This window comes from Agelaius phoeniceus, chromosome 5, assembly GCF_051311805.1.
Source record: "Agelaius phoeniceus isolate bAgePho1 chromosome 5, bAgePho1.hap1, whole genome shotgun sequence".
Lineage (NCBI taxonomy): Eukaryota > Metazoa > Chordata > Aves > Passeriformes > Icteridae > Agelaius > Agelaius phoeniceus.
In genome coordinates, this window is record NC_135269.1 from 20916347 (window position 1) to 20933027 (window position 16681).

Consider the following 16681-nt stretch of genomic DNA (forward strand, 5'->3'; position numbering starts at 1 on the left):
GTCAAGCAATGAAGAACTCCAACCTGCTTTCTAAGGCAGAGCAGAGAGCCAGAGACAATGACTACCATGGAAAGCCAGAAAATTAAATTATTTTCCTGTAAAAGAACAGAAAAAGGGCAATAGAGGAAATATTAACACTTCTGAAATCAGTTGAAGAATTCAAAATTCAAGGCATTTTCACCCCATAGGCATGCAGAGATGCCAAGGCAATGCCAGGGTAGGCAGTGTAGCCACAGGGGAGATGCAGGCCCAAAGAGGGAGGTCAGTGCTGGTATCAGAAGCACTGTGGTAGAACAGTGACAGACACATGACACTCACACAGATGCTGGCTAGGCATTGCCTCACAAAGCTGGTTCCCACCTCTGTGCACTCGTTCCTTGGAATAACGTGGACCTCAGACAGTGTTTCAGTGCTCCTGGCCTGGACATCCCCTGACAGCTGCTAGGACAAGGAGCATATGGAGATCTGATTCCACTCCCTTGAGCCTGCTGAGGTGGCAGATGTGAAGTTTATTGTCTCTCTAGATTAAAACTGCCCAGGATGGTCATCATCATTTGGTTTGAATTCATTCCTCTGTACACTTGATCCTGACCTTTCTGCTGACTTCCTCACATCCAGCCCAGGTGCTCAGTTTCAATAAGATCTTGGAGAACAGTTGAACCAGAACTTTGGTTTTGGGGATGTATTTGCAGGTCTTTTATTGCAGTCAAGTTTGCAAAGTGACAAAATATTCTTCAAACCGCCATTTCCTTTTTCTCCTCGTCCCATTCCAAAGTCAGCATGTGGACCTGAGCAGCCTTTGGTGGTCTCTCTGTGTATAGATTCCCATTGTGTGATTTAGAAGAGACTGCAGAGGGTTAAAACAACCAAGCAATCTTCTCATTCTGACTTTTTGTCACTACTTTCATGCTAACTGGAGAAGGGGCAGAGAAAAAAGTATAATGAAACAGTAAAGAAGCAAGCTCTGATTCTGTATCACTCAGCAGTTTTTGACTATTTTTTCCATGCCTTTTGTTTTTTTTTTAGCTTCTCTCTGCTGCTAAATTTTTCCAGCTTGAAGCTTTACAACGACACTGTGAGATCATTTGTGCAAAAAGCATTAATACAGAAAACTGTGTGGATATTTATAATCATGCCAAGGTAAAAAATAACTGCATATGCTTGCATGTTGTGTGTCTGCTGTCATTCTTGTATGTCAGTTTTGTAATAAGTAGTTATATATATATATATATATATATATATTTATATATATATATATATATATATATATATGTATGTATATCTCATATGCTTAGTACATTTGTTGCACGTTTAAGATTTGTCATTCATTTACTGGGACTGACTGATTAATTGGTACCTGGTATAGTGACAATCCAAAATTAGTTAGTCCAAGTCCAAGGTGGCAGCTTCTCAGCTGTTCCATGTGTGGAGATCTATCCCTTATTCATGGCAGCACAAACTGGTGATTTTACGGGAATCACTAAGTGAAGTAGGCATCTCTGCTTTCACCTTCCAAGATGCATTTACCCATTTCCATTACCTGTTTCTTCCTGCCTGAAGCCCAGTGGGGTGATACACTCAATGCTGGTGACACCTTATCAATATATAAAAATGCCATGTTGTGGAAGTGCAATGGCTCAGAGCCCTGCAAGGATAATAATGAGAATTTTATGTCTTGGAGAGTTTCTTATTGGAATCAAATTATATACTTAGCTTGTGAGGTTGCCTAAGTCATTAGACAGAAAAGCATGGCATTTCTTGTCCTAGAAAACCTATTTTCACGCATTGGTGGAGGTGGTTACCACATTGATTAGTTTCAGTTTTTTCCCTCCTCATGTGGAGTAGTTAGATTTTCACTTGGAAGATGGAAATGGTACACAAATAAGTGCAGTGAAATATTCTTCAAGCATTTCTTAAGAGATTTTTTCTCTAACTTGCATGGTCTATACAAAGGATAAAACTGATACATTGTGACATGGAGGTTTGATTGAACAGAGTAATCCTGCAGATTGCTCCAAACCCCTGGAGATCTGACCTCCGTTCCCATCATCAGGTATTTCCTACAGAGAATAGTAATGCTGGGTCTTCGTGGACAGATAACATGCAATCAGTGTTTGAAATAGCACAAAGCACAAAGATCCACCAATGAAAATAAGCAATGAGGTGTATCTGTAGGTCCATTTAATGTAAGAGGAAAAAAATTACAGTGCAAGAAACATTTGAAAAATATTTGATTTGTCTTGTAGCTCATGTGTGAACTTCTCAATTTATATTGCTGTCAAAAACAATAATTTTGCTTTAAAATCATGTTTTCTTTGAATTGCGAAATGAGGCTGTTATTTACATCTTTATTGAAGAAAATTCTTACATGCTGGGACTTAACAAACCCAGTGGCTAAATCCAGCTCCTGGTTTGCCTGTAAGAGCCCCAACCTGCAAATTATTTGTGCCTGACCTCCCAGTGGAAGCAGTGGAAATTGGGTACCTGGGTGGGTTTTACAGCCAGAGTCATGTTGGCAGTGCTGTGAGTAGGGCACTGCAGCAACAGCCAACCTGGCTGTGCTTGAATCTTTGACTTCTGGAATTAGTTGGGTTGGAAGGGACCCTTAAAGATTATCTAGCCATGGTCAGGGACACCTTTCTGGACCTTGCTGCTTTGCAAGCTCATCTGCACCTGCAGGACCTCCCTGACCTTTCCAGAGGGGGATGTGTGAGCAGGTTGGCCCAGAGACAAGTGGAGCACAGCCTTTGTCATCAAGACTGAGAGACAGATACAGTTTGGTGGATGGTCCCTTGCAGGCCCAGGAGTTGGACTCAGTGATCCTTGTGGGTCCCTTCCAACTCAGCATATTCTGTGATTCTGTAATGTGAATTTGGTCATCTTTACAAAATAAATGCTGACTGGAGAGTACTGATACCATTAATATCCCTATGGGCATTCCATTTTTAAAATTGCTATCATAGAACTGTGGAATACCAGCTTGGAAGGTGCTTCAAGGATCATCTGGTCCAACTTTTCTTTGCAAAAATACAGTCTAGACAAGATGGCCCTGCACCCTGCCCAGCTGAATCTTAAAGTGTCCAATGCTGGGAAGTCCACCTCTGCCCTGGGGAGATTTTTTTTTCACTGGCTGATTATCTCCATTTCTCCTCAAAGCAAAATTTTGCATGACAGCTTTCTGCAGTCATATGTCCCGTCCTTGTTAAGGACAGCATTCTTGAAACATGGTCTGTAATGTTTGCCCAAACCTGTAGTTTTAGGCTGTAACTTCTAGCATGAAATCATGTGTCTGGTAAACTCTGTGGTAAAACTTCCATCAGTTTCCAAGGGAGCAAAGCTTCAGCCTGTGGAATTTTGTTTCCCCAACAGCCAGGGTCTTTTAACATGGAATTATTATGAGAATCATCAGCATAAAATACTGTTTTATTAACTCCTTCCTCTTCATGCATTTATATCTGTAAGTAAGCACATTTTAGACTGTGCCTGTCTAAAAGGCTTAGCTTGTGTATTTGTTTGTGTGCAGCTCTTATGCACCGTATTTGCTGCCTGGGTTTTATCAGAATGGTTATCTTTCTCTAATTTCACTTCTTGTAGTTCCTCGGAGTCACAGAACTATCTGCCTATTGTGAAGGCTACTTTCTAAAGAACATGATGGTCCTCATTGAAAACGAAGCTTTCAAACAGTTGTTGTATGACAAGAATGGAGAAACATCTGGTCAGAATGTACTAGAGGACTTACAGAGGACGTTGGCCACAAGGATTCAGTCAATTCATTTGTCTTCTTCAAAGGGCTCCATTGTGTAAAGCTGAGGAAGATGGTAACCCTCTAATCAAAGACCCTGCAAGTTAAGTCTACTGTTGCAGTTGCTCAAACCTGTTGCAGTAGCTTAAATGACTACAAAAAAAGAAAATGTAAAAAATTCTACGTTGCATCCCAACAGTTCTGTTTCAGCCAAAGGTGCTGCGCTGGGGCTGTGTCCCCACCTGGATAAGAGAATACAGAAAACAAAGTTCCTCCCTGGTTTTGAGCAAGCTGGGTACCACAGTATCCAGTGAATTGCCCTTGTACTCACATTCTGAACACAAGCCTGTTCATGGAGCTTGATGCCAACAAAAGCCAGAACTCACATCAGTGAACAGCAGAAGTCCCTGCCTGAAGGGTAGTGCTGGGGAACACCTGAATTGACCAATTAATCATTTAAGTCAGATTTGTTCCAGTGTTATACAGTTAAGAACTATATCTATTCCAGAGTCCATTATCTTGTGCATTTAAGAAATGTAAGAGCTGTTATTGCTGTCCAGCAAAGATCAGCTGTATTAGAGAGTGGGTAGGACTGTTATAGTTGAGGAAATATACTGGCAGATTTTTAGGGGTGGGAACTTTTTAAACTGTTCATAAAAAATAATGGGGTGGCCTTGTAGTTTAAAACCTATTTCTTAAGCTTAAAATTTCATTTTCAACAGAGCTGTGTTTGAGAATCTATGTAACATGTTTTGGTTTTTTTAAATGGTAAAATGTACATTGTGTAAACACACATATGATCAAGTTTTGCTTGTATTCTTTCCTAGGGTGGTATAATCTTGCCTAAGAGGCTATGGTTACACCAAAGAGGCACATTACCCAGACTGTCTCTAATACAGTAGTTGGTGGGGGCAGGAGAACTGCATGCTACTTGTGATTCGGGGTTGAAATCAATGACAAACTCAACAAACATGCCTTTGCATGGTAACTGTACCTGTGAAATGTTCTGTTCGTGCTTCATTTTGCCAAGACAAATGCAATGTTACTTCTTGTCAAACTTCATTTGTGAAATTAGCTTATTTTTTTATCTGGTGTGATTGGCTGCAATATGATACCTCTGGAGCCCCTTCTCGAGATGCTGATTTCTGTTTGTTGCAGTGAAGAGATAACAACAGATCTTTAATTTAGTGATGTGTGGATATTTTGCTACTGGCCAGAGATTGTGTCTGAGTTAGACTTTTTAAAATTATAATTAAATATGTACTGTAGAATGATTTCTCACTGTATCCTGAGAATGTATAGGTAATCTACAATGCAGGGCTTGTGGGGGGGGGTGATTTAAATGTCAGATGTCAGCTTTGTTTATTTTGCAGCATATTGTTAGCAAGACAAATCTGCTATGTGCCACAGCATTCTGGATGCCCTCTCTGAAAACCACAGTAAGAAGCAGGCAAAGATGTTGCCTTCTCCATGGCAAAATGACATTATTATATTTATTTTCTAGTGTGCCATTCTAAGAAGTTTAGAAGTTTGCATGTTAACCTCTTTTTCTTTTGTTGAAGCATCTACATCAGGTGCCCTTCCATGTTCCAGCTTTTGATGTGCTCAGAGAACACAGTTTTTAGCTATCAACACAGTAGGAAGCTGTTTTATGACTCTGAGGTATAAATCCTCCCTTGTGCTTGGTCTTCTAAAGCCTCTACAGTTTCTGCAACAAATGACAAAATGTCTAAACTGCCACTCATGTTGCAGAGACACTGCATGTCAGTCAATTAGATCTTGTTTTCTGCATAGTAGATGTTCACACAAGATGTTGTCAGGAACTTGTAAGTAATGGTTACTTCTGAGTAAATGTTGTGATCATAGAGAAGCAAGGCCATAGTTAATACAACAGCAACACACAGCTTGTTGTTGCTTGGTGTGCCTTCTCATCCATGGAAACCCATCCTTGTATGACAAAAACAACTGGCTAAGAGCAGACCTCACCCTGCAGCCTCATGGTTTAATACAGCAAAGTTTTTAAAAAAATAATAATTGTATTAAATGGGAGGGAAACACTGGTAACTCCATGCTAGTCCTTCTTCTGAGTTGAGGGTGTTTGTGGTAAAGTTCACTAGATTTCTTTCAGCAATAAAAGGGTTAACAGGGCCTTTGGTGGCTGTACATGGGGTGCTCACTTGTTTGGGCACCCTGAGCTGATAAAGGAAGGCACTGCAGCTAAGGATTCATACAGGAACAACTTTTGCTCTTGGAAATGCTGGTAATCCAAACATCACAGATGTATAGTTGAAGGAAACCTTAAGAAAAAAGAGTCATAACTTTCAATTATTTTTTGCCCAGTGGTCCCTTGGACTTTTGCCAACACAAAAGCCAGCCTGTGTAAACCTAGCATTCATTTCTCCTGGAAGCAGCCAGCAAACCTTTGTGGATCCACAAACCAGAGTTTGGAAATGGTGATTTTAGTCTGCCTCTCCTGAAGTGAGGCTGGGTGAGGTCCAGCTGAGCCATGCCAGACAATGTGCAGTTTGCAGGCTCTTCAAAAATCCAGTCACAGGGATCCATGATCTTCACCGCTCTCATAATCAGAAGGTTTTCCTAAGAGACTTCAGAATTTCTTCATCGCAAAGCAAGCCACTTTTCCTTCGAGTCCTGATTGACAGGAAAAACAGATGATCTTACAAGATCTTTTTAGAAAGTTATTCTATGTATGAAAGGAATTATCCTCCTTGCATCACTAGTAGAGTCTTTCCTAGTTCCTTTGTTAGTGTTTTCTGATTTTTGCTGTCATTCCCCTCATGGCTTCCCATTTTCCCCAAATTTCTGTACATCAACAGGAGTTTTATACATTAGCAAGCAAAGCAGAGAAACTGTTGCAGTGGTTTATGTAAAGCATATTAGAAAATATATCCCCAGATATTTTCTGCAGGAACATCCCATGGCTGACTTTGATCTAGTCTGTTTTATAATTCCGGAGGGATTCACTGCTGCCTTCCCAGGAATTCCATCTTTATTTATGCATTTGTTTACTACACCTTTCAAAGTATGACACTTTCAATTTCTCCTTATTAAATTTGTTCTGCTCTAATCAGGGAAATTTCCCCACTTCATCAAGATCAATTGCAATTCTGATCGTGTCTTCTAGCCTGTTTCATAATCTCCAACCTTTATTACATGTGGCTTCATGCATGGATTCTTCATTCCATTAATCTGGGGCTGGGGGAAGGGCTCTTGTCAATTTAATCTAAAAAGCAGTGTGAGTTTCAGTGGGTGCCCATGAATACCATCCCTATCAGATAAGGCTCTTTCCAACAGAGCATTTTATTAGCATTTTTTTCAGACATGGTGTTATCATCTTAGAAAATAAAAAGCTTTCTCTTTTTTTCATCTTTGTATGAGTTGCAATAATTTACAAATTTTGAGGCCAAATACTGCTTCCACTATTGGTAAAATGGAAAAACATACAACATCCTTAGAAAAACTTTTTTCTTTTTTAATCATAATTTTCCAGCCCCTAATGAGTGAAGTTGCCTTTCCATCTGTCATTTTTATACTAATCCACTGCTGTAATATTTAATATTGAGGATTTACAGGCATCCTGTTCTTGCCTCCTGGCAGATCTTTCCTTATATCCCTACACAGTTGTCCCTTAGTTTCCAGAATTTCCTTACATTCCCACTTTGCTTCACGTGCTGCCAGTTTCCACACTTCCCAGTTTTTTTTACTCTAGAGCCCTGCTGGATTCCTTCCCAAGCCCAGAAGTGGTATCTGTGTTGTCCTAAAGAGTTGATTTTCCAGTAATTGGCTCAAGAGCTGGGAAGAGAAAAGGATGGGGAATGTAGGAGGGCAAAGGTCTTGGACATCACAGGGGAAGGCTGGCATTCCTTTCATTACACATTTCAGCACTGTCTACTTGTTTCTCTGATTTTCCCCTGATCTATTCCTTAGGCCTACTGTCCTCTAAACACAGCTGGTGGCCAGATGCTCTCTGTTCTGGAACAGGGCCAGCTTTCTAATGGCTAAGACTGCTTTTTCCCCAGCTAAAACTTCTGCCTGCTTGGTTCCAGCTCTGGAGTAGATTCATAAAAAAGACAGAGGAAACGTCTCTAAAAAGGTGTGAAGGTTTAGTAGCCAGGCTCCTATTGGCACTAATGAGAGCTGCTTGCTGAATCCTCCACATGCTGCTTTGGACACTGAGGCTTTTTCCACTGAATATCCACTGGCTTCATACCAAACACTGCACAAGTCCTGGATGGGCTGTACTGTGTGATGTGCTGGGGGCTTTCTTAAATTCTAGTTTTGTTTCAAGGCATAGCAACATGTGCTACTCTTTAAAGGTTAAAAATAAAAAGGGAAGTGATCTGTTTGCACTGAAATAAACTGCTCTGAGGTGCTGCAGGGATGAAAAAGAAAGGGCATGTCTTCTTCCCAACTGTACATGCCTAAAATCAGAGGAGGCTTCAGTTATGGCATGGAATGCTGCCAGGTCTGTGGGGATTCAGGCATGCAGGACCTTGTTTAAGTGGGGTTTTTAAATGTTAACACATTCACATACTCAAGATGAAGATTAGGCCATCCTAGAAAAAACAGCCATTCCTAGTGCTTCTATCTGTGGATTAAATCCTGGGAGAAGCTGGAATCCTGCAGAACTAATTGAAGTCAGTTGCACATATTCGGGGTCCCTCAGGAGCTGGCTCTGTCTTAAAAATACTGCTGAAAGATGACAACCTGAAACTTGCATTCACTAAAGCTGCCTCTGAAGCCACTAGCTTGGGTTTGGGGTTGTTTGTTTGTTTGTTTGTTTGTGTTTGGTTGTGGTTTTGGTGTTTTGTTTTAGTTTTGTTTGTTTGGGTTTTTTTGCTGAACGAGAGTTACCTAAAGCCAAAGACTTTAAGTTAGTTGGTTTGACAAAGTGTCTTTCATGTGAGGCTCTGCAAGTGCTTTACAGAAATGAGGGGCCTGATGTTGCTTTCATCATGTGGCACAGAGGTGTTGAGATTTATAAGAATGAAAAGAACTGCCTAAGATTTAGCCTAAAATTTAATAAACTTGTTTGTAGGATGTTAGCCTTGAAATAGCCCTCAGATAATATCTGAAACCCCATAGATGAGATCATTACTATAACATTACTATGTCAGCCTATAAGCAAACAAACCTGCAGCACTTCCATGTGTTTGTAGCAAAATTATTATGCTATTTTTTAACTTGTTATTTATTTTGAGGTAAGGCCTGTTATCTTCAGTGGGTGAAAACAGAGGCTGGCCACTCTGACCATATTATCATTTCAGTACAATTGCACCTGATCTGCACCTGTAACTGGACTTCAAGTGCAAAAAACAGCAAAGCTAAGTCTTCAGCTGTTGCTCAATGCTCCAGGACTTCAATGAGAGCACTGCTGAGAATATTCATGTGGTGCCCAAAGCAGAAGGAAAATCTGGAAACCTGCAGAAAGACTAATGGGAATTTGTCAGCTGCCTTCAGTGAGCCTTTGAGCTGGGGAAGCAACCTCAGTGTGGGTAGGAGGAGGGCATTCCATTTATTTTTGTTGCCATTAAGCTGTCATTCCTTCAGCTTTGTCCAAGGCTTCTTGCATGGAACAGCCATGAATGGCCTAGAGTGTGTTTATCTTGGATGCCTGCACAGGACTTAAAATGTGGTATCTCACCACTTCAAAGTCAAGAGTCTCATTAGATGATGGGGTTTGTGCTTTGCTTGGACTGCTTGTCACTAAAACGCCCAGGAGACATGGCAGCAAGTTACAAGAGAGCTTGTGTTGGCTGGATAGGTTAAATTCTACAAACACCTTGTGCTTTGCATGTTTAGTTGACTAAATCTGTCCACTTGATTGTACCAGAACAGCAACTTTGTAGTTTCTTTTTCCTTTGGAGAGGCATTTTTCACCTTTCTTTGGGCTGACAGTTTTGTTCTTTCATCCTGTAGAGGCAGTGGTGCTGTGTGAATGGGAATGCTTAGCTTAGGCACAGGTTTCTGTCCATGCTGGATGACACACTAATGAAGAGGTCTTGGTAAGGGAAGAGGATTAGGTAAAAGAATTTGAATGTATAACCTTAGATCTTTGCCTCTGATTCCAGAGGTATAGTGTCCACTGCTGGCTAATTCATTTGTTCCCCAACTCAGAGTTTCCAGGAAATCAAAGGGAAGAGGAGAGCAGGAAGAGGAGAAACAGCCCCATCTCCCACCACTTGCTTGGCATTCCCAACCAGCCTGGCTGGCTCCAGTCTCTTCAGTGCTCACACAGAGGGTTTGCTTAGTCCCATGCTCAGATATGGCCATGGAGTTAGGCAATTGGTGGCACTTACTTGTCCTTACAAATATCTTCACTGCTGCTGCTGGTTAACTTTGGTTTTTCCACTCCCCCTCATCTCTGCTGCTGTGTTATCATTAAAACTTCCATTATTCGGCTTTGCCTAGCACAGTGAGAGGCAATCTTCTTTCTTACTGCCTTTCTAAAGCAAACAAAGACAAGGAAAAAGCCTCACTGAAATACCCAATAGAAAATCATTTATCGTTTACAATAAGTCACAAAAGAAAAGGGAGATGTTCAGAAACAAAAAAAAAGAGACTGCCACTTTAGGAAAATCCAGTGTGTTAGGAGGTCATTTTAATTAATTAAGGTCAAAACCTTATTCTGGCAGGGACAGATTAACATGTTTCAAAACATCTGGACTTAAAGCTGCAGGTTCAAGAGAGTCCAGCCTTACCCTTTCCCCTTCCCAGCAGTGGATAAATTGAATATCCTGTAGCTTACTGCGTGAGAGGCTTTCAGATGAGCCTATCCAAAGTCAGGTTCTCTCCGTTCTGCCTAGCTTTTGAAGAGCTCACAGCACATCTGCAGGCTGGGATTTGCCCCTCAGCACAGTCAAAAGCCTCCTATGCCCCAGTGCTGGTTGTGGGGCAGAAATTAGGAAGGAGCACAGAAAGCCCCTGGAGCCTCATCAGAGTGAAAGCTGGTTCCCCACCATCCAAGCAGTCTCTTGGTCAAATACCCTGCTTAACCCAGTCAGTTCAATACCTTGGGAACTGATTTTTGCCATGCAGTTACTAAGCCAATGACTAATTGTGCCATTTGGGGATGCAGTTGTGCAGTCTTACTTCAGTTATGAGTTATGTTTTTCCATTGAAGAATACATGGACTATAGGAATGTATCTCAGAGCTTTTTGACTTCACGTTCCTGGCTAAGTTCCAGTTAGTACTAGAAAAACTTGACCTGTTTAAGTTCCCATCAGTGCATTTTGGCCAGTAGGTTGCTTCCTGTCCCTGTTTCTCTGAAGCTTGCAGCTGTTGTGCAGCCATATGTGCTGTGCCAGTGGGAAGCAGAGGTGCTGAGCATTATGCAGACACCAAATAAGTAAATCCCACTCTCTGCAATGCAGGACATTCCTCCTACTGATCTCTTTGGTATTATGGGTGAGGCTGAATAATGGATCTCTGCTGTTTACAGCCCCAAGTGAGATCAATGTTCTTCTTCCCCACTCTCTCTTGGCTCTGCCATCTACCACAGAGAGGAGGGAAAAGAAAAGCCCACAGGAAATACCGCATTCTCACAACCTGCCCTCCCCACCACCAGTAATAGGTGGGCTGCTAGAGTGTCCTTCAGTCCCACTGCTCTGAAAGCTTCTTGTAATGCTATTTGTACATGAGTTATCCTTAGAGCATTTTTTGCATTAGGTCAAAGTCTGGAAAGTGTCTTAAGTCATTCATGGCAGAAGTGAGATTGTAAAACATTCAATTCCAATCATCCATGCTGAGAATTTTCTGTTTCTCTGTTGTTTTTTGTGTTGAGTTGGTTGGCTGGTTTTGGGAGGGATTTGGGGGTTTGGGGTTTTTTTGCTTGTTTTGTGTTTTGGTTGGTTTGGTTATTTTTTCATTGGGAAGACGAAGCATGTGCAATGCTTTGGATTTTGTGTCTATAGTTATCATTGTGTGTATGTTCAAGAAAGAGAGATGGACAGTAAGTAGATCTACGGGATATGTTATGAGGCGTGAAATCATGTTTGTAATGAGATTTCTTGTTAATGGCAGTCAGCCTTCCTTGACACTAAGCATTAATGCAATATCCATTAGTGCAGCTAAACCTCCCTCTGCTCCACTTTCCCAAATGGGTTTCACTTTGTACCTAGTTTAGCATTTACAAATATTTGATACAGGGTTCAAGGAGTAATTTACATGTTAAAAATGTATGAATGTTCTATGAAAAAATACAGCTTAAGTTTCTGCTATAACATCATTCACAAACCAAAAGATGACAGTGTGATGAAATTTGCTCCACTAAAATGGCTGGAAGCCTTTTCATTGATTTCTCTAGTCTGTGGATTAGGTCTGTTTTCCATCTCTCTTTCATACTGTGTCACCTTTGAAGTCTTTGCAGGCCAAATGCATATCTGTAATTAAAAAGCACAGTCTTGATCTTGCAATGATCCATTCCTGAAAGCAACAGCTAAATTAGGAAATCCTGGTGAGAGTATCCTGTAAATAGAGAAGAACATTGTCTGTGGGATAGCTCTTTGCTTCCTTTCTGCCTCTTCGCATCCACTTCCACCTGTCCCTGAGATGTCTTGGAACTGGAAGCTAGGAAAGAAAAGTGAAAACAAGAGGAAAGGATGTGCCAGAAATAAGATGTGCAGAACCATTGTGCTGATCTTGATTTTTTGCTGGTTTTATGCAGACTCCTAATTTGTGTAATACAAACCCAGGAATGGTTATGATTGTTTTGCATTTGTTATGGTTGTTATGAATTTGGGTTTGGGGTTTTTTTCTAGCAAAGTGGTTTTGTTTGCTGTCATCTTTTGTTGGGGTTTTATGTGAAGGTTTCATTTAACTTTTTATTGAGAAGGAAATGAAAGATCACATAACCCAACAGCCATCATCAACAAACACAGAGATCCTGTCCTCCATCCCACAGATGTGGCTTAAATACTGGTTTGTGGCTTCACAGGCATGTTTGAGGTCATCTGTAGTTAACAACACAGGTGAAACTTTCTTCCCCTTTGCTTACCCATTTACGGTGGATAAAAACAAAATATCAGAGTCAGAGTATGGACAATAGGATGGCAGATGTTTTTCAGTTGAGAAAGATTATAGCTAAGAAATACAAATGTTCCTGGAACCAAATATTTTTTCTCAAAAGGACAGAGAGACATCTGTAGCTCATTCAAAGATGTCATTCTCTTGAGTGTGTTAGATGCTTTTGAAAATTGCCTGGTTTGTGCTGTCAATGATCCAGCACAAGCCCTTCCACTGGAGAGACTAAATCTGAGGGCACTCAGAACCAAGGCAGAAGGGAATGTATGAAAAATAGAGAAACTCAGCCATAATTTGAGGTGGCAGCTTTGTTTGCTTTTGTCCACTGTGTCCACAACTTTAACATTATTTTAAAGGGCATGTTTGTATTTAATTTCTTTTGAATCCTTTTTTTAATTGCTGAAGTACTCTCACAGCATCTTCTCCAAGTGCACCTTAGGTCATCTTAAACACCATTTAATGTCTGTCTGATGCTGATCCTTTTATAATCTCCAATGAGATTACGATTCATTTGTCATTGCTAGATGACAAATGCATTGTAACAGCCTTAACAAAAATCTTATTTTGTTAAGGCTGTATAAAGGCACTGCAGCATGTGAAACCAGCAAGTTGATTTTTATTATTGCATTACTCTGAAAAAGAAAAAATACTAATGAGATCTTTGTTTCTAGTGTGAAAGGCTCCCCTTAGCTTGAGAGGACACATGCAAAGCCTCTGCTGTGAATGCCTTGATATAATCAGCTTACAAAATGGAGGAAAATGGTATTACAGAAAGGTTTTTGAGGAACATAACGCCAGTGGAGCAGAACATGCACTTGCTAAAGACTGCTCTCTTGCTCTGTCTCTCTCGTGAAGTCAGTGGGAATTTTTAATGGGAGTTACTGCAAGGCTGTATGTTTTTTTAATGCACTAGCAGATGTCATTTCCCATCCAGTCATCTGCACAGTTGTGGTTGGTACACTATAAAGGCTGAAGGCTAAATCCTGATGTCATTGCACACAGCCCCTCTTCTTCATCAGGGATCATAAACGTGTACTTATGTTACTTGAGGTTTTTGCTGAAGAGAAATGGGAGAGGGCAGGCCTTCCTTCTGCTCCTTGATCACAGGCTTTGCATTCCCAATGACTTTTATTAGAAGTATCATATATTTACATGCTGCAGAATGAGGCCTGCGTGGGATGGGAAAGATTTTTATGAATTTAGACCTGCCTAAGAAAACAACCGTTCTAATTTTAGACAAGTTGCATTCCATATCCATCTGTTTAGTGCATCAGGCTGATGTTTACTGTTTAGTAAATTGCATTTGGGCTTTTTTTTTTATTATTATTTTTTTGAGGGCATCGCCTGTCATCAGCCAGTGTAAAATAGCACCAAGAACTCAGCCAGTGTAAAATAGCACCGAGGACTCAAGGACTTCCAGACATACACATAGGGCCAAACTGTGCCAGCTTCATACACCACAGTCCCATGAAAAGCAAGGGAAGCTGGACTGGGCACACTAAATACAATCCCCCTGACATCTAATTACATGTCCTGCCTCATTTCATAGAGATGGATGACATCCTGGGGAAAAAAAACCCAAACACATGCTGCTGCTTCATCTGAGCTTAAAATGTATTAAAATCAAGGAAATTATATTAGACATGGCTGTAGTCTATCAAATCCAGCCCTGTGCATAGGCAGAACTCCAAGGGAAAGTAACAAGAGTTTCCATTATGGAGTTTGCAGAAGGAAGCCTACATAATGAATTTGACAAAATGTCAACTTTGTGTAAACTCTCCTGGTGGGTCTGTATAAAGAGTTTTTTAAGAAATCTTCATTGGAACACACCAGAGAATAATAAACTTGCACCTTGATAGAATAGCTTTATTTGTATATACTCTATGTAAATTTTAAAGCAGAGGATACATGTCATTCCTTGTACATATCTGACTAGAATGGTGGCAGTGCTGTGCACTGCTGTTTAGGGGATCCGGCTTCTCAGTCCTGGATTCCCAGCTGTAAAGGTTGCAGGAGACTGCTTGGGACCAGCTAAAACATTGGATGGATAGATGCTCACCACTCACTGCTTAGAAATGCAGGAGCAGGATTTGGAACAGATGTTGGCTATGGAGAAGATTGCTTGCCTCTACTCCTGGCTAAGGGACAAGTGCCTCCTTTGCTGTCATCTCCAACAGAAGTGATTTATTGTCAGAGTGTGAGAACCTTCAGAGCCCTGTTTGGTCTTTCAAAGGGGTCTGAGATTCAGGTGTCACATGGGAAGGTCCCTGAAGAAGCAGTGTGTACCTACATCTACCTACTTGTCTGTGTGTTATCTAATATCCCACTGTTTCTGTATTGAGTGGTCTCAGTAATCTGTAAACAAGTGATCACTGCTGTTGTGCTACTGCTTTGAAATTCTTTGCATGCACTCTAGCATACAATTCTTTAAGAAAAGAAATTATACATATTATATATACATATATATATATAGTAGCTTGCAAAATATTCATGTTGAAGAGCCATGTTTTGTGCAAATTGTACATTTATGTTGTGAGCAATATGGCAATACGAACTTTTATTAGTTGTCAATAGTAGATTTATCACATTAGTTTTGAGCGTATGTACGTATCCCAAGCTTTCAACCTCAGGCATTAGATCAGCTACTGAAGGAGACTTTCTGTGCAGTAGAAATAGCACAGGCTTTCAGTAAATAGGCAGGTGTGCAAATTCCGTTCTGTTTAATGCAAGTTGCAAGGCTGATTCTTCGTGCAGCTTGTCAGACAAATACTCTCTTATCAGTGCTGGAATTTGTGTTTGGTATGAGGACCCTGTTGTGCTCATCTAGAACAGAACTCAAACCCCAACGTTGCAAAACAAAATGCTTGACTCCTACTGCCCTCTGTCTCCACAGGTGCTCCAATATAAAAACACAAGGAGGACTTAGGGAACTCCCAGTTGCCTGCTGGATAGCCAATGTTATATTTTCAAATGTTCATGCTACATAGTTTTCAATGTAGGAGCTAGATAAAAGTGTAATACCAGTACGGCTTTAGAAAAGCTACAGTGTTTGGAGCTTGACTGTGAAACTTTTACCTGATTCCTGAACATCTTCGGTGGCTTTGTTTGCTCAATGTTTACCTCTGAGAAATATATGCTATTGATTTAAATGTTTAATATATTGACTGCCTTTTTTTGTATATTTGTTATCATAAATATATGAATGGTTTGGTTTAAATGCTAACAATTGTGGTCTATTTTCAGACTTGAAATACTTACGGTTCTGTATTGGGAAGGCAAAGTTATTAATAAATATAGCAATTTGGAATTTTATTCCTGTTTTATACAGCTGCCCCCATAGGATATTATCAGATAGCAATGAATATTGCTGAACAGCAGGTGGAACTCCTTTGAGTGTGTTTATGAGCCATCTCTGTTCAATAAAAATTCCATTGTTTTCTAGCCTAGGAAATGGCTGCTGTGAGTGTTTTTGTTTCTTCTCCCCTTAAGGTGTTTCTTGATATATTTCAGACAGCAGCAGGACTGGGCTTCTCCCAAGAACCATCTCCCAGAAACCACATGTGTTCAGGGTTTTACACCTGGAAGTCCTGGTGCTGTTTTCCCACATACACTGCTATCAGCTTGCTGTGCATGTAAAGAAGTGATATGGAGTTGGTTCCCAAAAACTTTTCTCCAAGTGCTGGTCTGCCACAAAATGGGCACATAAGACCTGGGAATGGAGCTCCATGATGCTTAAAATTAAGCATCTGCAAGTGCATTTTAGCCAGAGTTTGGATGCAGGAAGATCTGAAATGCTTGTTTGGAAGCTTGCTCCATTATACAGCATTACTGCAAGTGCATACAAATAAGTTGGAAATGGGTATCTCAAAGGGAAGTCAGGTATAAACAGAGGGACTTGA

General features: G+C 40.6%; 1 protein-coding gene across 4 annotated transcripts in view; it reads left to right on the top strand.

The window, feature by feature from the left end:
• ABTB3 (ankyrin repeat and BTB domain containing 3) overlaps positions 1-16233 on the top strand; it is a 175146-nt gene extending 158913 nt beyond the window's left edge. For all 4 annotated transcript variants that reach the window (XM_077178496.1, XM_077178498.1, XM_077178497.1 and 1 more), the window contains 2 exons: positions 1027-1140; positions 3595-16233. In XM_077178496.1, the coding sequence (XP_077034611.1) occupies positions 1027-1140; positions 3595-3804 (324 nt within the window). In that variant the 3' untranslated portion in view covers positions 3805-16233. The remainder of the gene's footprint in view (positions 1-1026; positions 1141-3594) is intronic.
• The last annotated feature ends 448 nt before the right edge of the window (positions 16234-16681 follow it).